Source organism: Cataglyphis hispanica, chromosome 1 (genome assembly GCF_021464435.1).
Source record: "Cataglyphis hispanica isolate Lineage 1 chromosome 1, ULB_Chis1_1.0, whole genome shotgun sequence".
Lineage (NCBI taxonomy): Eukaryota > Metazoa > Arthropoda > Insecta > Hymenoptera > Formicidae > Cataglyphis > Cataglyphis hispanica.
Window position 1 is genome coordinate 14,408,529 of NC_065954.1, and position 25,543 is coordinate 14,434,071.

Here is a 25,543-nt window from a genome sequence, read left to right on the forward strand (position 1 = left end):
TTTTATTTTATTCTGTCCCAGTTAAGAAGAATACAAACCTGCTATAACATTTTTTCTTTATTTGGAATTTATTTAATCCTTGCCATGCAATAACTAGAAGTTATTGCATAAATATAGAATTTATTGTATAAGAGTGTAGAATATTATATATATAATTATATGGAAATTTACATAAATTCTAGAAAAATTCATCTCGTGCAAATAAATTCAAATTTAATACTGTACTTTATTTTCATGCCTGCTCACAAGGTGGCGTCACCTTCTTGTAGTGAAATCATAATTGGCGGGAACGAGATACATTTCTCCGCCATATTGCATCGTCTCACATCATAACAGAGAAAAATCTAAAAGGCATCACAATCTTTTAAGTAATCCTTCAAAACGATACGCTCTTTGCAGACACAGAAGCGTGGACATTGAATTACATAGCCAATGTTCACATTTTTATGTCCCTAAAGAGCATATCTTTTTGAAGGATTACTTAAAACCGTGATGTTTCTCATACTTCTCTCTAAACATTTATTTCTTTACGCATACATCATTTATAAATCAGATATAAAACTTTCAATATACCAAAAATGTTATTTTTGGTATTGAAAATGCAAAAAATAATTTTGATGCAGAATATACATACTTGACAATAATCGACGCAGAGTTTTCACTGAACTTCGATAAGGGCGTGATGTAATAATGAATTCCGCGAACACACAAACGGATCGGCACTGAAATCGCGATATCGTCGCGCAATAGCGATCGCACGCGATGTTCAATACGTTACGGCGAATATTTACACTTAATAAGAGGCACTCGTGATAATATTTTGCGCGCGGAACTCACTCTTCGTCAATAATCGCGAAAAAATATGCGGAGCGATTCGAGGATGCGACTTTTGTGAAAGATTTGAAACTGTCGAATGAGCTACATTGCGATTCTCGAAAGTATCGAAAGTCGAAGTAACGAACCAATCGCAGCGATCGGCTACGCATCCGAGCCGAGTTCACACGTTACATTTTGCAACACTGCTGTTGGTATTCCTGCGGAGGCTAAACATCACGTCGCGTGATTTATACGTGATTTTAATTCAAGTTAGTTTAATGTAATCCGTTTATCATTAAGCTGATATTTTGACGATTAATTGATAGTGATGTATAATAAAGAACAATGTGTATTTTTTTCTCTTTATACAGTAATTTTAAATGGACTAATAAACTTAATCGATTAAATATTTTCGTCGTAAGAAATTACGCTTAGATTTTTAGATAAAATTTTTTGTATTGTTTAATAATAATTATTATGTAAGTATAAAAATTGTAATATAACATGATATTGATTATATTTTCTATTATCTCATACATGTAAATTTTTGGCACAGCAGCATATGACAAGATTGACCTCACACACAACAATGGCAGAATCGGGAAATACGAGCACATTAGAGTGGACGCGTCCCGATCAAGTGATGCAATTACATCGTATGAAATTAAAGAAACGCGCACTTCAAGCGCGTATAAATAAAACAAATATCAACACTGGCGAAATTCAACGTATTGCTACAAACTTAAATGGTATTAATTCCAATAGTAATGTAATGCAGCATATACCTCAGAAACGTAAAAATCCTTTTACAATTAATCAATTGTGCAAGAAACAGAAAAATATAACGCCAGCTGGATTGGAAATAAGTAACGACAACACATTGTTTGAATTACTAAATATTGACGTTCAGCGAGAGAAGCAAACAATAGATTCATCTGTAAACAACTCTTTAACTTTTGCCAATGTTTTTTCAAAATTGGAATCGACTAGTCAAACTCCTGATGAAAGTGTCCTAAAGGGAGAAAAGCATATTCCTATAGATTGGACGTTAAAAACTAAAGTAAGATTTATGTCTCCAAAACCTTTTCCATGGAATGGCAAATTAAAGACAAGCGAAGAGGCATCGGGTACCACAGGATTTGTTAGATGTCTAAACATTGGAGAAAAAGAAACAACTTTGGATACTAGTCTAAATGCAAGGTTGGTTTTATTAACTTTACTCTTCTAATTTGTTTTTTTAATAATATTTACTGACTATTTTGATTATTTTGATTAGATTTCATCAATGCTGCTTGATATGGCAGCATCCATCATTACCATGGTTAGAATTATTTCCTCGCTCTGCGGGCAAAGTGAGCGCTAGCCTTGCAAATAATATATCACTGGCAAATAATCAATGTATGAAAGATGCATTGCATAGAGAATGGTGTGATAGCTTTAGATCATTGTTTCATTTGCTGCGAGCAAGGCAGTGTCCATATTTTTATGTGTGTGCTAACACATTTACCGTATTGTTTCGTGCTGCTGGTATCTGTGGATTGTCGGAGATTCATGCTCTTCTAACACCTACTACACGTGGATTTCGTCAATCATTAAAGCAAGAAGGTAGAAAATCTTGTTTATTTCTAATATGGTCAAAATTAATATAATTATACAGCTATGAGCCATCAGTTGTTTTCCTTAATATTTTTCAGAAATAGAATACTCTATGCCATTAAGGAAAGATTCTAAAAGACGATCTGATGGGGGAGATTCCGCTTCTATGACTACAGATATTATGTCTAATACAACAAATCATCAACAAAATGATAATGAAGAGGAAGAGGAAGAAGAAGAAACTCAAGATGCATGGCTCAAAAGTCTTGGAGTAGAAAATTCAGAAATAAAAAGAATTAATTACTCACAGGTATTTCATATATATTTCATATATATTTTATAAATATTTATTGTCTAATATCAATTCAATCTAACGTTGCGTTTTGTTTTAGACAAGGATGACGTTGGAGAAAGAAAGTGAAATAGACAATTTGAAACAATCGCTTGTCTTTGTAAAAGGCGTGGAAACGCAAGCGTTATTCAACTTTCTAATTAATTGTAAATCGGCTATCGCAGCAACCGGTGCCCTAGCCGGCGTTCCTCCTACGCTTTTAGCTCCGACGGCTTTCCACGGCGCCACGTTAAAAACGCTTAAAGTATTGCATAATTTATATAAAAAGATACAGTTTATAATCAATTTTTTTCTTGTACAATCATATATATTGTTATATTTATTTTTTTTTAATAAAGGTCCGAGAAAGTATAGTACGCGTTGATAACGATAGATATTACTCTCTGGAACTGAAAGGACCTCTTTTACCGCATGTGTTACCTTCTCTCTGTCATTTGATGACATCTAGTCAATTGGAGCAATATTCGGCAAGCTGCGCACAACTGGCATCAACAACTCCGTTTTCTACGGCAAAGCATGGCACAGGTATGTGATATTCGTACGTATTGGCGCGAAATCTTGTAGATCAAATAGCGAGAAGAGTTTTGTCATAGGTTATACGAGCGTCAAAGGTGAGGATCGTAATAACGTTACGAAAGTACCGCCTAACGTCTTTGGGCAAGAAAATCTGAGTGATTGTGGATTCAACGAGGAATTGTTGAGCTACTTTTGCAATCCTGACCCGACCAGGATAGAGGTCTTTGAAAGTTTTAAATTCTTCAATGGATTATATACCTGGTCATAGTGACACGAATATTTTTAATATAGAAATAAACACGAATTTAAGTACACAGGTTTGTATTTGTCAAATTTAAATTAATAAAAAGCAGCCTAAATATTTTGTCCTAAGTATAAGGGCAATATGTTACATCACTAGCAAGTATTCATTAGGATACAAAATATACAAAAACATACAATTTGTTTGCTGTTGTATAATTGTACAATGTACATATATGTGTAAAAAATAACATTTATATTTATTTTTATTAACATGAATGTAAATACTCGACGCAAATATGATATAAGGCAATATTATTATCGACAATAGATAAACACATTGTATATTATCAATATATTAGATAAAAACATTAGATAATATTATCGACATCAGATAAGAAAGTTTACATCGAAAACGACGTAACAGTAAAGTTGATGTAAACATCAATTCTGATAATAATTTTTTTTCCATTGCAACAAAATCGACGTTATATTTTATATATAAATCTTGTCTTGTTTGATATTTTCCTATTTATGAAAAAATAAATTAAATTTTACTACGTTTATACTATCATGGATATATATGCGTTTAAGAAAAAAAAAAAGGAGATTAGTAGAAACAAAGAGATCGTTATTATACTAATTCAATTCGATCAGATCGAAAAGAATATTTTTTTGGCATAATTGGCATAATTTAAGTTGCAATGTTCGTGTAAATGACGCGCGATAATATCCATTAAAAGGAACCGTTCGAGGTCCCCGGGAACGATGTAGGTGGGGTCCATACAGCGGATGGACTGCCCCTAAAAATAACGAATCGATATTCGCCCGCTGCCCCCAAATCAGTCGCCGGACTCGCTGGACTCGCCGGGTCACCGAAAGAGAAAGAGAGAGAGAGAGAGACTCACAATACGAAAAATCAATTCATTTATTAACAGAATATATTATTCCCCTAGTCGCGCGGGTTTCCCATCGCGCAAACCGCATTAATTATACCAAGCTCACTGTACAAGGCATCGCCGAGCGGCGTAAACATCACACATTCTTCGACGATAAACGGGATCGTTAAAGAAAAACGTGTCGTCCCCGCACGACGGCATTGACAGGCGATTGTCGGATGCGTCGTCTGCCCGCAATATGCGCATCGGCAGAATGCATGGATGGCAGTCGGTCGCGTAACCATTTACGTGCGGGGATTACGTCAGTGCCCGTGTCGTCGTATTGCGACACCGAGCGATTTCATGTTCCAAGGTCTGCCACGACGAGCGGCTCGAATTTTTCGTCGCGACGTCGTCGACGTGCATCCCGGCCGCGTATTTTTTTTTTTATTTCAGCCAGCGAATTTTTGCCTTTCCTCCTCGCGAAGCGGATTATTCTCGCTCTCGAGCGGAATTTCAAGATGCTAGTACGAGAGAGTACGCTCGTAAACAACAGTTCGAACAGACATACGATATACACGTATTATGTACACTTGGACAAGGAGATGCATTGACGATATTTAATAAACGATACGTTGATAAAACTTTAATAAAGCGTAACAGGGCGAGACACACCCTGCGCATGGGTTCATACATTTTGTGCTTGGAAATGCCTCGTGTCCTTCGGCTATCAGCTACATTATTTAGCGGTGCTGCATTATCGAGATGTCGATAGTCATTTGTACATGAGTAGATGTGAATTATGCGCGACTCGGGAATATTTGAATATCTCGCCCGAACACCATCCCTTATGTACGAGGCGAAGGAATAACGTAAAGGAAAAAAAAAAAGAAAAAGAAAAATTCAAGCTCGTTGCGGCAAGAGAAAGGAGTGTTGTTTTCGCCTGGCGAGAGGCAACCCCTTGTATAGGCGAGGATTCAGGGTGGATAAAGTCGCTGGGTACGTCGCGACGCGCCGGGCGTTGGTAAGGCACCCGCGTAGCGAAGCGAAGGGGGCCGAGCACGAGGGGGGGAGGGAGGAGGGTCGTAGCGCGAGCGAGACGGGTACACAACCGGAGAGACTATTCGATTTGAAGAGACAAAGATGAACTACGTGAAATCGGGGCTTGGGCCGAAAGAGAGAAAAAGAGGAGAGAGAGAGAGAGGGAGAAAGAGAGAAAGACGATAACTCTCCCTGTGGCACGCATTACACGTACAGCGCGCGCGTGTGCATGTGCGTGCGCGGGGGGTTTCGAGAGGTCGGCACACGACGACGACGACGACGTCGACGATGTGCACGACTACTACGACACCGCGTGGGGGTTGCACGAAGACCCCCTGGTGGGGTTCTGGCTGCCGATCCTACAGTCCCCCGCTGGAAATGATATCAGTCGCGACTCAGTCGAGGGAGCCCCAGCACGTCGTTACATCGTGTGCGCCGTGCCCCTCTCATAGTAATATATAATATACATATATATATATATATATATATATATATATATATATATATATACATCTCGATATATACGAATATCGCTCCTCCAACAAAAAATATCACGCTCATCATCGTCGCCCGATTCCATCGTCCACCTACGGGGAGATCTACTTGGATCGAATACGCCGAGGATACATCGCAGCCAGGGGTGGCCGGGACGACGATCCTCATTTGACAATCGGCGAATCGATCTCGAGAGATATCTATAAACATCGACTAGATACGTGGCCAGAGGTAAGCCGCGCCTTTTCGATCTCGCCTTCGTCGCGTTCCCTTCGGAGCGCATTTCGACGACGTCGACGTCGAGGCGCGGATATTAATAGAGCTCGGCAGAGAGAGAGAGAGAGAGAGAGATAACGTCGGGCGCGCGGGGCACCGACGTGACGCGGCGACGCGTTGCGACGCGACGTCGAGCGTCTTCTCTCTCTCTCTCGTTCGCGCTAAACTCGCGCATTCCTGGACACGTTAGTCACGTGTATAAGCCTCGCTCTCCTCTGCTTTTTGTCATTTTCCGCGTTCCCCCTCGCTTATGTATACGCACGTGAGCAACGCTCCATCGGCGCACTCGCGCCGTCAGCATCTCTCTCATTGTTTTTTCTTCGCTCGAATCAACGATTTTTTACTTTTAAATATCACCGTCTCGATCGGACGCTAAAACTCGACGGAAATGCTCGTGACCTCCAAGGTCTTCCCCGGAATTTATCATTTAGGACAAAATTATTCCTGCGACGATTCTATGAGCGCTGCCATGATTAGCGTACGAAACGTATCTATATCAGGAACGACTATACACACACACACACACGTGATTCTCTCCCGCTGTTGACTTGCTCTCTCATCTTCGTTCAAGTGAGATTTCCACGTACATAAATTCAACGAAATCTCAGTCGAGCGCGTCTTATTTCGACGAAATAAAAAAAAAAAAAAAATTCATCGTTGCAAAACAACGAAGCTAATTGTCTTCGCTTCGCGAAAGCGTCGACCATTTCGATCGAGCCACGTCCATCCGTGTTTCTTCCGGTCGTGACAGGATGATGGAAAAAAAAAGGGTGCGTTTAGCCAATTCCCGAGTACGGAACGAGAATCCCTTGGAAATGCGCGTGGGGGGGTCCACCAACAAAATTATGGATCGAGGCAATGCGAGGGTTCACGTCTGCGCATGACTATCCGTCTCGTTTACAGCCTAGTCGTATGTACACGCACACGCGTGTATACGCACGAACGCGGTCTCTCGGTCGCGTAGCCCTCCTATCGCAGAACTTTCTTCGAGACATGTCTTACTCGCGCGATATTTCCATCCCCGCGAGTTTACCAACAACGTCTGTTATGCTCAACCCACAAGGATAATCCATTGTTATCGTTGGACATCGTAAATTCGCGACCATCGTTCTACAACGTTACAATTGCACAGAGGGCACATATGTTTACAAAAGACAAAAGATTCGAAGAAAAAAATCGAGCTGCGTGATTTCAATACGAGATCCCGAGATATTGCGGAGCCGGAAGTGTTCTCTTTCAAGGTGAGCTCGCGCGATACCAGTCTTTATCAGATAGAATTAAATATCGTTGTCGGAATCCACGCGATTTAATGACATTACATGGGTAACGAGTTCCGCGATGCACAGTCGATTACGAATATGTGAGTGTGTAATGTATCTCTGTGTACGCGGAGATCGGAATAATTGTGCGGAACGTGTCAATTAAAACGACACGAGACCACCCCTCCCCCCTCGCCCCCGCGCCACGCGACTGCACGCGACCCACGATCGCGATTATTTCACTTATGATGTAACGTTTATGGATTGCGGAAGCTGAGGATATTAATATTCTGCGTGTATGACGATCAATAACTGTTGCCTACTATTACGATAAATGCGGCATGTTTGTACTGCATTTACGCGAGTTTTAAGTTACATAATAATAAATTATATTTGATTAAAAGAGAGGTCTTCCCGCTTATGATGTATCGGGAAATATATTTTAATCCGCAATTCTAATTAGAAGTGAAAATATTCTTGATTTATTTTCTATAAATCTCCCATGACAAAGAGAAAACGATTTTGCTTTTATTAATAATATAATTATATTATATACAATTGCGGATTAAAATATATTTCCCGATGCATCATAATCGAGCGGGACGATTCTCTCTTAATCAAATGTAATTTATAAATTCGCATAAATATATAAGTATATAATTATATAAATATTATATAGAAATGATGTAATAACAATAAACAAAATAAATGAAGTACTCTGAGACATTCTTAGAACAGTATAAAGTTGCATAAAATGAATATTTTTAATGTTATAATTAATCAAATTTGCATAATTTAACAATATATAATGATATAATAGATTGTTGATAATTCAAGAATCTTTTAGAACATTTTATTTATGATACACGGGAAAACATATAGATATATGTATTAACATGCACATTATGTTTTATACACAATTACAAAGAATTTTTATGCGCATATTTTAGGGACTGATAATACTCGATAAAAACATGGGCGAGAAGACGTTCAATCTTACGTGGAACAATCACCTAGCGAACCTATCGGGTTTGTTCGAGGCTCTTTACAAGAGCGGCTCATTGACAGATGCAACGTTGGTTTGTCAGAACGGCTTATTGAGGGCTCACAAGCTGGTGCTGGCAGCATGTAGCCCTTACTTCGAAAAAGTCTTTAAAGATTATAGTGGAGACCAACTTGTCCTCATTTTAAAAGGTATACATCGTTGATACGCTTTAGCAAAACTTTTTTAACATTTCGATCAAACGGATACTTAATAAACAACGCGTTTGCAAATGAAATTCCTTTAACTTTTTACACAAGATATCTTATACGTGAAGCTATTACAAATTGACAGCAGTATTCCATATACATATATTATATACATACACATATATTGCATTAGGAACAGAAAAGAAGTGTCATTGTCATTTTTGTTTCGGAATAAATAACTTGTAATACTTTATACTATTTTAAAAGTTATTAAGGGAAATTATAAAATGAGCACTCTATACCTTTAACGTTTAGGCGTTGCTAGAGAAGAGATGGAATGTCTCTTGGAGTTCATGTACAGAGGATCCATCGATGTAGCGGAGGAGCATCTACCCTCGCTGATAAAAACTGCAACAGACTTGGAGATACGCGGTCTCTCCGGAGAACAAAAAAATCAAGAGAGTAACCGCAATCTCTATACGAGGGTCGAAACGCAAATGCAACGATGCCATATAGAAACCAGAGTACACACTACCGAATATATCAAAGAACCATCAATGATACCTTTTCTGCCGAAACACTCGTCTGTTGATTCCATAGAAGACCATATTAAAGTAGAGGATATTGAAGTGGAGGACGATCCAATGGTAATCGACGGACACGAGGATAGTTTTGACGAGCTTCCGCGATCCACGGAAACACAAATTGTAAGTTTGGCCGCTTTTAGCTTTGCTCTTTTACAAAGATTCTATTTGTCATTTGCATGGTGCTTGATTTTGATTTACCTCAGTACGAAGAGTTATTCTCTAATAATTCAAGAAGCAATTGTGCCTCTCTCGATATAAATGTATCATTGACTTCCAGAGACGTATACCACCACCGATGTACAAGCGAGAAACTAGATTCAAAGGGCAAAAGAGGGTATCTGTAGGTCGTGTGACACGAAACAGTGACCCTTTGGAATCGAAAGACTCCTCGCGAGAATCGAGCTATGAGGATTCCTCGAGAACAGTTAAACTTGAGCCCAATTTTAGTGATGGATCCACGGATGTCGCGATATCGGGTGCGGTACAGGTGAGAATTATTTATCATCTATGAAAATGTATCAGAAAGTTATTTTTTTTTCTAGCATCTCCTCTCCTAATGTAAAATAATGTTTTTCGATTCTAATAATTGCAACATGGCACAATTATAAATTTTCTCATAGGAAACTTCGAAAGGCTCGGAGGAACCTTCAAAAACAGGAATAAAAAGAAAAATTGAAATCTTGAAAAGAGGAAATGAAGGGAAAGAGGCCAGAATACCCAGCAAATCAGAAAGGGCGCAGCACAAACCTTTCTCTTGCGACCTTTGCACATTAGCTTTCACGAGAGCTTCACACTTGGCGAGACACAGAAGAGTGCATACGGGCGAGAGACCGTTCGCCTGTAGTATCTGTCCGCGTTTGTTCGCTAGACAAGACAAGCTCAAGCAACATTTAGATTCGCATTTGCAGTGGCCGAAGAGGAAGGGTAGCAGTCAGACGGTATCTTCGTTGCCCGGAAAAGGAAAACGTGGCAGACCACGTAAGGTAGTACGTTAACGGAAGAATGATTTAGAAAATTTTTCAAATATAATTTTATAATTAGATAACTGTAAATATTTCAGGTTAATTTGGAACAATCCGCGATGGAAGAGATTCTTAAATTTGGCGAATTTAGCTCGCTCTTGAATAAATCGCATTCCGCGAATTCGACGAATAAGAGCGAAAATGGTGGGAATGCCGCGGATGACAAGAGAAAAGAAGTATTTCAAGAAGAGGACGACTCGTCTCAAAGAGAAAAAGATAACTATGGTTGCCAAGTCGAAAATGGTCAGGATATTGTTTAATAGAATCTTTTTTGCAATCTGGATTTCAATATTCGTAAAACATATTTTTCTATCATATAAAACCGCGCCGCGTGATTAAAGATCAACGCAACATAATGAAGAAAGAAATCTATCGAGCTTCTTCGAAAGGTCGTGGTATCCTTTTCTTCGGATTTATTTTAATTCAATGAGGATTATAAAATGCCTCTTTGTTCCAATCGGTTATACGTATAAAAGTATGCAAAAAGTCGCAAGAACACTCGCGCTATTACTGCGAATTGTTTAACGTAAGTACCTGAGATATCGACTACTAACGTTACTACCAAAGCACACGAGCCTCCAAAGAATTTAGATGCATGAACGAGGGTCGAGAAAATCAATTATTATAATCAACTCGGCACATCGTCACCGATCGTTAGTACCAAATGATAAAAATTAAGGGATATCTGCGCTTTATTAACCCGACCAAATAATGTGAAAAATGGCGGCTTGACTTTCACTGTAAACAATCTCGGTCCCTCGATGTATTATCACCCAAGATACATACATTATCGTACTTATAAATAATTTTAAAAAAAATCCATATTATCTGTCAATTGAAGGCCAATTCGACAAATGATATAATAAGATGCATGAGATGATCTTCACATACCGGGATAACCGAGCAGCCTATTGTACGAAAAAGTATATGAATGATCTCATTTCCTAATGTAAAATCTTACCTTAAAGAGCGCGTGAACTTAATAGTGTAATAGCCAGAGCATGTTACACAATGATGTCTGATACAGTGTGAGTCATGCCTACGTAGTAATATTTTGTCATATGCGCGAGTATATAATATGTCAAGTACAAATGTCCAAATATTAGACTATACGCGTACGATATTCTGTCACGTGACGGCGTAAATCAGGGATGTGCGAGTGCTCGCGAGTATTTTGCGCTAAATTTTCCCGCGTATACGATGCATATATAGTTCCGATATCTTTAAATCGAATTTGGTAACGGATTTTAAAACTCTTTGGATACTCGAGGCATCTCGAGAGTGCTCGATATCTCGGTTCACTCGAATCTTATGAATGAATGTACAATTTTATCGGATTTTTTACTTAGAAAGTATTTTTTTTTTTAGTTAAGAGAAAGAGAGAGAGAGAGAAGAATTGAAATAATAGAAATTATATATATATATATTCTATTTATAGATATATATATATATATATATATATTCTATTTATAGATATATATATATAAATAAAATATATATAAAATTTATTATTATACACAGTTAGTTATATATGTGTATATATAAATAAAATCTAAAAACAGTCGACATAATTAGATATAATAATTTTATTTTATTTAATTTTTTTATTTTAATCCGATAAAATTTATCGTGGTATTGAAAAGATTCGAGGAAAAATTCGAGTCACATCAGACCTGATTTTAAGAACGTCATGAATATCTGCGCATCCTTAGCGTAAACGAATGGGCCTAGGATTCCTTACGATTCGTTTAGATTCGGGATACATATAGCGATTTTTTTTTTCATAGAGCTTAAGATTTTTGTGCAATGCCGATGATGTTGGTGACATTTCGTCCTATTTACACTATTCACTCGCGAATTTAGTCCTAATTTTCAAGATATTCGCGTTTGTACATACGTCGAAGCATTGTGTGGTGTCCATGTCCTTATAATTGATTATAATTGTTGTCTAATTAGTTGTTGGTTGTACAAATTTTGTGCATTCTGTTTTGTTGAATGGCTGTTGCTCGATCTTATGATCACTGTTCATCCGTATTTCTATCTTTTTTCCTGGCAATGTGCAATTGTTTTCAGTGATACCAGATACCTTGGTTGCTGTCGAGCAAATGGCGAGGTGCGAAAGGTTCATATCTTACATTCTATATATAGTGTGTAGCGCGTATAAATAAATGAATAAACAAAATAAATTTTCAAGCGAGCAAAAGAGAAAAACCTTTCCGCATTCTAAACATTCTGTAAGTTAATTTTGAGCGCGTTTATCCGCTCAATCTAACGGGCTGAAAAGGGAAATACAGAAAGAAAATTTCTTATTACATTAGCTTCCAAGATTATTGTATTCACTGACACAGTATATCTTTTTTACAAATATGTGTTCGATTCTACATATGTTTTTGATTTGTTCGGCGAGGCAGGGATGGGGATCGAGCGCGTTAGATTTTTCTCTCGCGTGCGTTTGATACTTGATTCTGTGCGATCATAAGCCTCTCGACTCCTTCCCTTTTTGTATCGAGAAAATAACACTGTTTATGGATAGGATCTTACATAGATCAAACTCGCGACTGTTTGCGATTTTAGCATTGATGTCGCACTGCCTCTCTCTTTCTCTCTCTCTCTCCCTTTCTTTATCTTCCTCTCTCTTGTAAACGAAGCGGATTTTTCATACATACGATACGCAACACTGAAAGCAGATTCATCTCTTACGATCTATTATCACGAACTATCGCGCGCGCCACAAGCTATATAGTGCATTTTACGATTTACATTGAGCGCACATAAGGCAACGCAATGGGATCGTTATCGCGTTGTCGTTTGTACTTAATCGGAGAAACAGAAATATGTGTGAAAATCTTTCTGTCCGTTACACTATAATTCTCTTAAACAAATAATGGATATACATATGTATATTATTTATATGTGAAACGCACCCTTTCTCTCTCTCTCTTTTTTTTCAACGAATCATCGATCTATGGCCTAGGATTCGACATCAGGCTTCCGCGCGACAGATTTGATTCGTGATGATCTTCGAAATTGACTCACCGTGCTTATTTACCAATTGACAATCAGTTCGACGAATCGATACTTTCGTATGTCCTTAATATATTTAGATAAACGCAAGAGTGCAAAAAATTTGTGCTTATTAAAAATTATATTTATATCGCAAATATTTATTCACTATTTGAAAATTATTCCGATAAAACGGAAACGACTATCGATGTTTAAAGTTAATCGTTAATTAAACGTAATTATCATAGCAAAACAAACAAATTGGAGAGTTTGAGACAGGGATATTACAATGTAATATCTTAAAGAAATTAAAATAAACCGATCCATACGATCTCATAATGTGAGTCTCGCAGGCCTACTATATTCGATAAATTTTTCATCATTCGAATATATCTTGTTGTACACATATTTGCATCACTCATCTCCATTCCATCCAATCATATATTCAATGACAACGATATTACTAACGATAAATATCTTAGACACGAACAGCAATATCTGTCGGTCGTTGTTAACACACAACTGTACGCGATCTATAATAACAGCATTCTATCGTGAAAACGTAAGCTCTTAAAAAAGTGTAAACCAACAAGGCAAAGATCTTATTAATCGCACAATTTTTTTATATCTCTATCTCTCTTTTTAGCTATCCTCTCGTTTTGATTTATCTCTTTTTTTTCTTACGAGCCACAAACGCGAACAACTTTACGATCGTCAACAAAGTTGATATTCTTTTACAGCCCTTGTGTAACTTTATTGTCACATTTATGTTAACATTTATATAATCTTGTTATGAATAATTATCGCTCGATTGTTTGCAATTTTAAATGTAATTCTACATTTGAAATGAAAATTGTAAACAAAATATGTTTTCAATTAAATAAGAAGTAATATAAATGAGACAACAGTAAAGAACACGAAAAAGAATTATATATTGCATCGAATATGATTCGGAGATAAAATTAAATAAAGAAATTCCATACATTCAATGACACTTATAGGTCAAGCCTGTCAAATGTCCAAGTCGGAAAAGTACACGCCTATTTTACTCGTATATTATATGTATATTATTACTGCTTAAATTAACATTCACATTCAAATTGTGATATTTGTATATCTTTCAAGAATAGACGATGTTTCACTCTGGCATGATAAAGTTGCCTAAGAAACGGTACTATTTAAAACCCGAAAACATGACGCTTATATAACATTTAACAAGGGATTTCTTTGTTGTCCCCACTTTTATCCTTAATCGAGAAAGATCTCTGCGTTTCTGTGTTTGGCAAAAGCGCGCGCGTCATCGCAAACAGATGTAAACGATTTCAATAAGACAACTTAAAAATACACGCGCATTTTTTTACAATTCTATCGAATGCTCGCAACGAAGCGACACATTACACTTGCGGAAAGCGAAATTGTATCGTTAAAGTGACGACGATTCGCCTGGGCATTCTTTGTGCATTTGTGACAGCTCGGTTTTACATTTTCTTTCCGTTGCTCCATCTGATTTCTCAACGAAACACATGTGTTTTTTTTAGAAACATAATTTGTTTTACAGTTAATCGCATTGATGGCATTCATTGCACTTGAGAATGTTTTTTTATATCGGAAAGAAAGTATTATTGAAATTTAATATATAATAACAATACGCCATGTCCTTGAAGGCAACGACGTTGTCGCTGCTGCAAGACGGATAGGAACATGGAATGCCATCACCGTCGTCTTTCGCTTTTCGTGCGTTCTCGATTCGATAGAGATTTTACAATTTTAAGATATATATCGTACATCACTCTCTCTAATAATAAACCAAGATATCGCTATCACAATGGCGCGAAGACAGTGAACGCGATGGTTTTGATTATATGGCGTTTTATACAAATACGGGCAGTCTCCTGTCCATTAGAGGATACAACCTGAATTTCTCCAATTTCTTCTTTCTCTTTTTCTTCCGCGGATATAAAATTTTTCTCGTTTTCTCGCTTCTGTCAGAACACTGTCTTTGTCACAACCATACCTGTTGACGAAGGAAAAAATTATGGTAGAAGGCTTAGGCGGATCGTTGAGTAAGAGCCAAGTTATTTACCTCCTCACTATTGATCACTAGTCAAACCTTCTGGCCACTCGATTCTCGCGGTTTCTCCTGCTGCGATTTCTCCTGCTGCGATCTCTCCTTTTGCTCCTTGTCCTTGTTTCGCTCTTTTTCGCGCTCTCTCTCCCTTTCCGCTTTCCTTTCCCTCAACATTTCCATCCTTCGCGCTCGGTGTAGACTTCCGGACGGGAAGGTCGAATCCTCGACGGCCGCGGCTGCGGCTGCCGTTGCACCTCGCTCCACGGCTGTCTGCTCAATAAATTACTCCAATTTATTTCCCAAAACGCTCTTGCAGCGGACTCGCGAGAAGACGAGTCGATGCGAAAGTTATAAACTTTCGCATTAACCTTAGTATACGCGTTTGTGCATTTATGCAGTGTCCGAAAGATCCACAAAGAAAAATCGAATCAGATTTCAGAGGAAAGATGGCGAAAGCTTTTACTTTATTTTTACGTCGTCGGACTTTAAAAATGCTACGTATACTAGGGTTAATCCAACTGAAATGTGATAGAACGACTTAGGTACATACTTTGAGAATAAAACTGGCCGTTGAACTCTTGGCGATGGGACTTTGACCGGCGGATGGGTGTCCGTGACCGTGACCATGCGTGCTAAAGTAACCGCCCATCTTTGGCTTGATGTGCCTATTGTGCACCTCCATGTGCACTATCTTCATGAATTCGATTCTCGCAGCCAATTTTTGGATTTCCTCCTAAGCATAGAATTAAAGATAAAGTGAAAAATTGCTTTAATATTTCTATTCATTGGCATCGTAATGCAGATATAAAAATGCTAAATTATATAATTATAAACCTTAAGCTCTTCATTTTCTTGATATAAATCCGTCGTCTCTTCCGGCACCAAGCCGATCCCGTTCAGAGAGAAGCTCGCGGTGACGCCTCGCGCTCTCGCTCGACTGTCCCACTGATCTCCCTGGCCTCGTAATACTCTGATCACCTAAATAAGGATTAAAAATATAATACTGATTTTATATATGTATGTGTATATATATATATATATATATATATATATGTATATGTGTATGTGTGTGTTGTGTGTGTGTGTGTGTGTGTGTGTGTATCATTATATAATTTAAAAAAAAAACCATAGATATTGAAAAAATTGATTCGAGCATATGGAAGATATGAAAACTATTATCAAATTATGTTAATTGGCAATAGTATAAATACGGCTTAAATTGATTCACAAACAAATCTTTTCAATATCCATTTTATCACTGCAATTATTAATCTCATCTTTTTGTCATAATTGTCTTACCTTAGGTCCGAATACGAGAAAGACCGTAACAGACGTTGAGAGTTGAGTCCGCAGAAAGCCAAGCAGATATTTGATATCCGGCCCGGCACGAGGAAATATGAAGAGGCTGCAAATAAACGTCATTTAACATATATTTTCCAGGAACTCAAGTTTGTATATAATATATTAGATATATTATGATATATTATATTACGATTACGTACTGAATGGCTATCATAGTTATGTTCACTGCGGCTATATTATAAATGGCGTAACTTATCAAACGAGCCTCGTTAAATAGACTCTCTGCGTTTCGCACGTTGTAACATACTTTTATGCCCCAGGCCAGAAAGAGAATTTCACCTATTCACGTTATTAACAAATTGACAATTAAATTCAAAAATTAAACCATCGATCTTTTACGTCGCCGTTTTTCTTTCTTTTTTATATTTACCGATAGCCAGACTGTGATCCCACCAGTTGTATGAACACTGGTAAAACTTTAAATCGTGATTATCTGTGATTACTTCCGCATAAGGAGGCGAGCTAACAGTCCATGTTCCAAGAAAAATCAACATCACTAGTAGTATAGGCACCATCCATTGCAACAACTGCTTGTCCGTCAACTTAACTTTATGAGCACTTTTCACCCGATACGTGAGCGAAACCCTACAGATAAAAGTGTTATAATATAAATGTTATAATATAAATGTTACTGTAAAGTTACATAAGATAAAATTAAAGTGCTGAAGATACAAGCAGACCAAGCCCACAATTGCGGTAAATTTGTTTAAGAATGGTACTTGCTATAACACTCAATCTTCTTGAAAAAAAGATCATTATGTTAAACTTTGAATTAATAATTACTTCATTTACATCGTACATACAGTCTTCGACTACAACGTAATAATAGCATTATCTAGTTCTTTTCCAAAATATCGTGTGACTCGATTCACTTGTATTCTCAGCGCTTTAATTATGTTGATAACGCTAAGCATAATTATTTACCGCCAGGTTTTCATTAACAGCGCCGTATATGAGATGCAGAATCCCATATGCCTCGTCCACTTTGTGGCGATGCACGAATACATGTCGAGAACCGGAAATATGGCGGCCATCTATGAAAATTTCACTTCAAATTAATACTCGGCATAATTTTTATAAAAGCGGAAAGCGAGAAGCATTTCTCTGCACCTACCTCGAGATACATCAAGGCACAGCCCAAGAGCGTGATGGATAAAAATATCGGCGAAGCAACCTTGAATACCTTCAGTTTACGATGCTGATACATGTACGCAACCAAGACGATGGTACCAAACGCGCAAAAAATTGAAACAGCTAACAGCGTGATTCTTGAAAAGTGATAAGACACAATTGATATAATGGTATCAGGTACCAAAATAAAGCGTAAGCATAAACAAATACCTAAAGGGCCAATTATACGTTGCTAGACAAGGCTCGGGACCCTTGCATCTGGCGCATCCTGGTGCACAACGCAGACATCGAAATGCCTTCTCGTAGAAGTCACTCTTGTTCTCTTTCATTTCTTTCCACGCGGCTATAACAAATACGTGCGGAGAAAAAGGGAAAAGATTATAACTCGTAAACAAGTAACAACTGATCCTGACCTTCTACAAGAATTCCGTCGAAACCCGCCCGATGATGACTTGGACTGTAAAAACCTTGCCGACATTTACACATGTACGCGCCCTTCGCCCAACCAGCGCCCACGCCATTTTCGTTCATTCGGCTATCAGGACTCTGATACACACACTGAAATATAAAAAAATTAGAAAATATTATTTCCTTCTCTAAATATCTCAAAAGAAATACTTGATATTTACTTGCGTAGTGTCGGTATGACATTTATGTGTGTCTTTGAAGAAAGCTATTTGGTTACTGGAGAGATGATCGAGTTCGTCATTGCGATTTTGCGGTGATGTAATTGAGCATTGGTTGACTTCCAACCCGCTTATATCAATATCTATACTGATAAATTCTCGTACCCTTCAATGAAATGCCATATTATAATATAACTTACTACTACGAGCATCAGTTAAAATTATCAAGAGAGCTGTTATATTAACCTGGGACGAACATCCGGCGATTGTACGTTGACGCTGTACGAGATGAGCCAGCGGCGTGTCTTGCAAGAGAAGTACGGGATAGTCCACCAACCCCTGTAGGATTCAATCGGCGGTGACTGCATGAATTTCGGTGACCTGGGATCACACGCAAACGCCACAAGCCGCCGTAGAAACTTCGATATCTCTTGATGAACACGTGTGTTTCGTGCAACGAGTCATATGCCCAGCACTTCACGGTCATCCCAATTATTGTTATTTGCCATTGATCATTATGATGCGAAGATCTTTGAAAATTCATCGTTTACATATCGTTCGCGAATATCGAGTTTCTATGACTTGACGCTCGTACGGGATGATGAAGGATGATGAATGATCGTGGAGCGCCTGTACAAGCCCGCGCGCGATTCTCTTTCGACGAATCGTCTCGAATATATGGATCTGTCCACCATTAATATCTGGATATTTTTTAAAGAAAAGATAAGTAAATAAGTAAAAAATAAATAAAAGATAAATAAATTTATTTATGTAAATAAAAATCCTCTAAAGACATTTATTCAACTTTTCTTATATTTTTAAAATTAAAAAAAGAATGTACAACATTAATTATACACAATCATTCGCATAATTCTTGTTTTGAATTTTGAGTAAAATTGATCTTTTTCTCGTAGAAATTTTTTATTTCTACAATTCACTCCAATAAACGAGACCTTACTTGAGAAGAGAAAGGCAACGTGTGAAACATGAATGACAGGGTGCGAAACAGAGCTGCGTAAAGGTGCGTGTGCGTGCGTGCATACCTTGCGTGCATACTAACATTTCTTTAAATAAATATAGCGCGGTCCGTTATTAGGAATATAAAAAAGAAATGATTCTATGCAAAAAAAATATGTATACATAAAAGATATAAGAATAAATTTTTTTAAAAAAGAAACTTCCCAGAATCGAGAAAAATTAAAAAGTTAGATATTTTTTTTTTTTTTTGATATAATTGTATCATAAATTTATGGATTTGACTCAATAGCGGTTATCAAAGAATATATGTATAAATAAAAATATATTACTATACTTAAAAAAATAAAAATAATGTTGATACCTTACGAATAACTTTAATTAATTTCTATTATTTTTACAAAATGTTAAATGAAATATTGAGTAAATTTCTAGTCACTATTAAGATACGGTAAATAAAGTAAACATTATCAAAAGTTTTCTAAAAGATAAAAAATATGTATAATGTTAATTTTTTTGGTCTATTGATTGTCTAAAAAACAAAGTTTTTCGAAGAAATAACTTTCCAATTTTTCATTTTATCTTTTTATCTAGAATCATCTTTTCGATTGTATCACTAATATCGGACTATTATTCAATACAGAAAGATTAAAGATGTTCGGAAAGTTTGGCTTTTGCAGACGAGTACAGACGACGCGGCGAACCTTAATCCGGCACTGCTGCCTGCGTTCTCGAACCACGGCAAATTAGAGTCCGGTTGTGATCCAGATTGGAGCGTGTGACTCTCGACCTTGGAGGGCTCGCCTACACTTCCAGGGTTGCGTTTCAACCATACCGCGGTGATCACTGTACCAGTGGAGGCGTTTAGCGCGATCACTCTCGCCTCCAACGCGTCGTCCACCGACATGAGCAGAGACTTCGTCAGGGCATCTAAAAGAGCTACGTGAATCTGTTATTGACCATATGTACTCGCCATATGTGTTCGACGATTGACTTTTGGTGCGCGCGTTGCTCTCACTACGCGCGCAACAGGTGCCGTAGATGCCAATTGAGTGCCAAGTAGAAAACTATAGATTGTGAATCAGGCACTAATTCCAAATCATTTATGAGAAACGATTTTAGTTTTTCTTTCCCCATCAAATAGCACGTATCTCGCTAAATTTCTCATCTTTTCTTATCTCTTTAACAATTAAAAATTATTTTACTTTGCTGAATATAACGTTTTACAGATGTCGATAAACATAATGAGATAAGATTTAGCTCCTTAGCCGTTATTTAGCCATTAAATGTATATTAATTATATGTACATGCCAAATATTTTATCTAAGAATTTTTTTTCTTATCCAGGACTAGCTTTCTTTATATACGATGGCGCTAACTTACCGTTGCGTCGCGTCGCCTCAACAGCCCCGAGATTTTGGAGCATCATCGCGGTCAAGTCGGTCTTTTGACGCGCCGTGTCGTAACGTCGCGAATCCAAAGCGACACCAGCCGGTAGTGATTTAAATCCCGCTGAATTAACGCACACCTCTCCCAGGGAACCCGTCGATGCCGCCTCTATCACGTCCAGCGCTTCCTCGATGGGCGACTTCATGATAATAAGAAAAAAAATGACAATACCAAAACTCAGAAAATTACTAAAGTTGTATGAAATAAGGATTGAAAACAAACCAGCTTGGAATCCACGATATCGTCACGAGTGATCGTCGACGGCGTTGAAAATGGATCGGCTTTTGTCATCGCTGTCATCGTCATCGTCGTCAGCGTGGCAGCGAGTAAGACCGAGAGCCAGGATTCGCCCATCCCGCGCCCTGGTCATTTGTTCTTGTAACGAAACGAAAGCTCCAAGATGTTTGATTTATTCGAAAGTAAAATTTACCACGAGAACGGGTAAGATATTTGATAAGATTTTAATCAATTCTCTCTTTTATATCTCGTGCAAAAAGAAATAATCTCGTAAAAAATTAATTTTTTATTTATTTTTTTTTTTGTAATAAATAAAACAATTAAATATATAGATGTGAGTAATAAATAAACGCTTTATAAGTACATGTTCTATTAAAAGAAAACATAACACAAGGTTAAAAAAAGCCAATAGATTTAAAGAAGAATATTTTATATTTATATCAAAATATATAACGATGGAATATGCAGACGGTAATAAAAAAAAATAAAGGAAAATCATTCACATGGAAAAAGGGCGTGAAACGTTACTGCGTTAATTATCTCGGAAATAAAAAAGAAATCTTATACTGACGCGCGGATTAATTAATTGTACACAAGTATAAGCGCACACTTGTAGCAACTTTGCAAAATTCCATCGATACGGAATTCACGCGACGAGCAAAGAAATTGTTACTGGAAATTGATCCTAAAATACCTTACGACACTTCATCGTGATAATCTCACCTCCGGCGGTGACATTCAAGTAACGGCGAGCTTGCGGCCCGCGCTCGCAATGGGCCGCTCGTACGCCCTCGCTGGTGATCGCCCGGGCATATTTTCGTTTCTGATTCAGCCCTCTCGATCTTCCACCGGAAACTCGTCGGAAGGTCTCTACATCGAACACAAAACGATACAATACGATACGTTCCATCCCGTCGAGTGCAAACAACCGGATACGCTGATTAATTAATTCCGCGATTATAATTATCGCGTTAACCGCTCGATAAGACGAAGATATTTCTCCGCTATTCGCGAGCGTACTCTGCTATTTTAAACCGAACGAACGCGCAAAGCAGAGTCGAGGATATTACTAGCACGGCTAACGGCCCGCTATCACTCGATTTCGTATCTCGTTTCCTCGACGTGTCGTAAAATAGAATATAGGGATATATAGGCGAGTCCATTTTTTTCCAGCGACTTACCTGGCCTTTGACAAGCGACACGTGAGGTTCGCTCAACCTTGAATAAACCTCAACAACCCCCTCATATCATCGTTCGCGCTCGCATACCCAGCTGTATTCATCGCGTGATTGATTCGCCGTGGGTTAATAAGACACGTACAAAAGTTGAGAGGGGAGAAAATAATTCTATTTATCATTGCGAAATAATCGAGATAAATGAAAAAAAATACATAACCGACAAAATAGCGCAACGTAATCGAATCGATAAAAGCGATTGAAGAGAAAACAGGCGCGAACTGTCACGCTCGTGTGAGTAGCCCCTTTCAATATTCGTTTCCGGATCAATAGCGCGACGGATAGATTCGGCCGAAAGGGTCCACATGTCAGGTCGATTCGCAATTCGGACGGTCGGCCTTCGTGACAGCAACGACGAGTCGCTATCGCGATTTACGGTATTTTTCTGGAGTGGCGAGGTCGCATTGTTCGCGTCCGTAGAAAATGGCCGCTATAGCGAGTAGTAGAGACGATCGATGCAGCCACCGGCACGATACAGCCACCCCCAGAACTCTCGTGTCCTCTCCCCTCCTCGAAGTGTCCTCGCTATCTCTCCTTTCGCGTCGCATCTCTCTCTTTCTCTCTCTCTCTCTCTCTCTCTCTCTCATCTTTCAACTTTATTTTATACGAAACGCAAACTAAACCGCGCGTATCGATAGGCTGACGAGGATCAGCGTCATCAACTTATGCTTACACGATTGTGTTTTTCTTTCTTTAGAATTTTATATAAAAATTTACTTTACGTGGGATTAACACTCGGTGTCTTATACGTGAATAGAATCTTATTTGCGTAAAATAATTTTACGTAAAGTGATTAAAAACTTACGCGCGCAGGTTGCACGGAAGCGTATCCGTACGCAAGGGCCTACTTGTGTGCGGTGGATATTTCCATGCACCAAAACCATGACACTCTACCGATCACTGAAATATTACGATAATTTAATACATCTTGCATACACTCATTTATGCATTTGCGATTTTTATCACAGTTGATTATTACGTTACGATGACGAGCGAGCATCTTTTTTTCGAAAATTGACAAGTTCTAAATACTTTGACATATCCTTGTATAAATAAGATATGAAATGCCGATTTGTTCTCTTTAGTGAATGCTAGTAAACTGTCATTCGTACGCGGAAGAAACGTAATTATTATCGCGTTATTGAATAGTCCATTAAAATCAAATGTGCAAAATGACAAAATGACGAAAAGTGCGTCTCGCGTGAAAAATCTACACGTCCTGCATCGAGACAGTTGATGCCTCATGTAATCTATAATATATCTACAAAAAAATTATATATATTTACATTTTTACATATTACATAATGTAGATAGATTGTAATGTATCTTATGAATATATGACATAATGAGTGATAAAATCGAGAAGAAAGAGCGCGAGAAATCGAAAACTCATCACTCGTCGTCGTCTCGAAATATCACGGCTACGGTCCAGCGAACAGTGAATCGCGCACTTACCCTCGACATTTAACCACTTTGTTCGTTTCCCGCGTGAATGCGTGAACGCGGGGGATCTTCAACGTGATCGCGAGAAGACAATTATCAGCCAACCGAAGAGAACGACGCGCGATTTATTGGCGTGTAACGATAAGCGCCGGCGAAGGTACACGAGATTTCACGAAAGGAACGAAGCTCCCTCTCCGGAGGCTCATTCGTGACTCGGCGAGGACTCAGCTGTCTCCTGCCGGGGCCAGGGGCTGGGGTCGCCGTTGGGGCGTGCGCGGCATCAAACGTCATCCTCGCTCCGATACCGCGGCGCGAAAAGTCGGATTAAAGTTCCTCGAATAAAGCGTCTTGAGGAGCATTTGACATGTTAATCGCGCATCTTTTTCGTTGCAAGTTCTGAGACGCTAATTCCTTGATGAGACGCGATGATTCGATAATCTATCTCGATGATCATTTTACAGCTTCCTCGAGGTGGCCCTCGTCCGGCGCGCCTCGTCGCGCGAAATCGAAGCGCGATTCTCGCGCATGCGCACATCGCATTAGATTTAAAAATTCCACTCGTAAGATGATTGAATTAACAATTAACCAATCAAGACAAAGAAATCTTTGCTCCTGATTGGTCAATTAAACATTACTTTCATGGATAGGATTTTTGAACATACCGTATAGTATGTACGTTCAGCGCATGCGTAGCACTGCCGAACGAAATTCGAATGCGCGACGCGCTATAATGTAGAGACCGAGGAAAAGTCGATCAGCGGATTTCGATTGTCGCTCGTACTTGAACCTGGTATACTCGGATCTGGACCCGAATTTCATTTCAATTTGAGTAGCACGTGGATCGTATCGTGGTGAATGAATAAAAAAGAAACTTTGTGCCTGTTATTTGAAAAGGCGCGTAACACAACGCATATTAGTCTGTGATTACGTCATCTATTAAAATCATTTGTGAATAATTAAAAATGTGCTAATTTATCTTTAGGTAAGACGAGCTTTTACGCTTTATCATGGCGATTACTACAGATGTCAAAATATCACGAAGTAACGTTCAACCATGGGGCTTTCGACTCTCCGGAGGCGTGGATTTTACATTTCCCTTGACCGTCGTCAAAGTAAGATATACTGTTTCAATATCTCTGATTCTCGCGCATTATTATTAAATTATCCTTAATGCTTCTTCGACAAGGTGGCGATCGGGGGTGTAGCTCATACGGCTGGCCTGCAAGCGGGCGATGTGATTGTTAAATTGAACGGGGAGCCGATAAGTCAACTCACACACGCGCAAGTCCACGATAAACTCATCGTTATCGGCAATGATATTATTCTGTCCGTTATACGAAGTCGCGAAATCGCGCAACGACACTAGTAAGATATAGATAGTCTCCTATTATATCTCCGTTAAAGTTTATTCTCCGAGAATCACCTCTTCGTCGTATTCACGTTTCGCGATAATAGTCTTCCGTGAATGAGAAAGAAGTTGATTCGCATCTTATTAGCGAAAATTGTAATATCGAAATAAAATCAAAATAAAATTGTGAAAAAAAACCGAACGTTAATTTTTAAGCAAGCTATATGCATATCATATGCTTTGGCTCGATCTCTCGCGTATGGCACGCATCAATCGCGGCGATCAAGGTCTATTGGTACAATGTTGCGAAACTGTGTCGACGATTAGCCCGCACATCATCAAAAGCAATCTATTAATTATCGAGCGGAAACAGCGGGTCTTTAAGAAACGCGATAAA

At 38.4% G+C, this 25,543-nt stretch overlaps 3 protein-coding genes across 14 annotated transcripts; 2 read left to right on the forward strand and 1 right to left on the reverse strand.

Moving 5' to 3' along the window:
• The first annotated feature begins 1,023 nt into the window (after positions 1 to 1,023).
• On the forward strand, positions 1,024 to 3,771 carry LOC126854722 (protein downstream neighbor of son homolog). Of its 4 annotated transcripts, none has more exons than XM_050601739.1 (8): positions 1,025 to 1,295; positions 1,376 to 1,565; positions 1,646 to 2,016; positions 2,093 to 2,421; positions 2,511 to 2,722; positions 2,805 to 3,008; positions 3,103 to 3,289; positions 3,358 to 3,771. In XM_050601739.1, exons 2-8 carry the CDS (start codon positions 1,563 to 1,565, stop codon positions 3,546 to 3,548), a joined length of 1,497 nt encoding a protein of 498 aa, XP_050457696.1. In that variant the 5' UTR covers positions 1,025 to 1,295; positions 1,376 to 1,562; the 3' UTR covers positions 3,549 to 3,771. The 4 variants fall into 4 exon arrangements, with proteins under 4 accessions (XP_050457678.1, XP_050457696.1, XP_050457703.1 ...); XM_050601746.1 differs by having other exon boundaries at positions 1,652 to 2,016; XM_050601730.1 differs by having other exon boundaries at positions 1,052 to 1,085; positions 1,188 to 1,295; positions 1,376 to 2,016.
• An 894-nt stretch (positions 3,772 to 4,665) lies between these two features.
• Positions 4,666 to 14,862, forward strand: LOC126851633 (zinc finger and BTB domain-containing protein 14-like). Of its 3 annotated transcripts, none has more exons than XM_050595788.1 (7): positions 4,666 to 4,771; positions 6,074 to 6,165; positions 8,420 to 8,663; positions 8,976 to 9,367; positions 9,525 to 9,734; positions 9,868 to 10,233; positions 10,308 to 14,862. In XM_050595788.1, the coding sequence occupies exons 1-7, from the start codon at positions 4,681 to 4,683 to the stop codon at positions 10,527 to 10,529; spliced, it is 1,617 nt and encodes a 538-aa protein (XP_050451745.1). In that variant the 5' UTR covers positions 4,666 to 4,680; the 3' UTR covers positions 10,530 to 14,862. The 3 variants fall into 3 exon arrangements, with proteins under 3 accessions (XP_050451745.1, XP_050451754.1, XP_050451763.1); XM_050595797.1 differs by having other exon boundaries at positions 9,868 to 10,230; XM_050595806.1 differs by lacking the exons at positions 4,666 to 4,771; positions 6,074 to 6,165 and adding an exon at positions 6,219 to 7,451.
• Positions 12,572 to 24,155, reverse strand: LOC126851594 (probable G-protein coupled receptor CG31760). Of its 7 annotated transcripts, none has more exons than XM_050595739.1 (19): positions 23,811 to 24,153; positions 23,157 to 23,255; positions 21,844 to 21,988; positions 21,106 to 21,258; positions 20,818 to 21,022; positions 20,139 to 20,364; positions 18,706 to 18,840; positions 18,463 to 18,625; positions 18,247 to 18,391; positions 18,044 to 18,176; positions 17,817 to 17,970; positions 17,627 to 17,736; positions 17,073 to 17,287; positions 16,843 to 16,981; positions 16,640 to 16,745; positions 16,175 to 16,318; positions 15,891 to 16,073; positions 15,356 to 15,613; positions 12,572 to 15,286 (listed from the first exon to the last, which is right to left on the reverse strand). In XM_050595739.1, exons 4-18 carry the CDS (start codon positions 21,235 to 21,237, stop codon positions 15,377 to 15,379), a joined length of 2,427 nt encoding a protein of 808 aa, XP_050451696.1. In that variant the 5' UTR covers positions 21,238 to 21,258; positions 21,844 to 21,988; positions 23,157 to 23,255; positions 23,811 to 24,153; the 3' UTR covers positions 12,572 to 15,286; positions 15,356 to 15,376. The 7 variants fall into 7 exon arrangements, with proteins under 7 accessions (XP_050451696.1, XP_050451678.1, XP_050451707.1 ...); XM_050595721.1 differs by having other exon boundaries at positions 20,139 to 20,373; positions 21,106 to 21,245; positions 23,811 to 24,152; XM_050595750.1 differs by having other exon boundaries at positions 18,706 to 18,798; positions 20,139 to 20,373; positions 23,811 to 24,151.
• Positions 24,156 to 25,543: the final 1,388 nt, after the last annotated feature.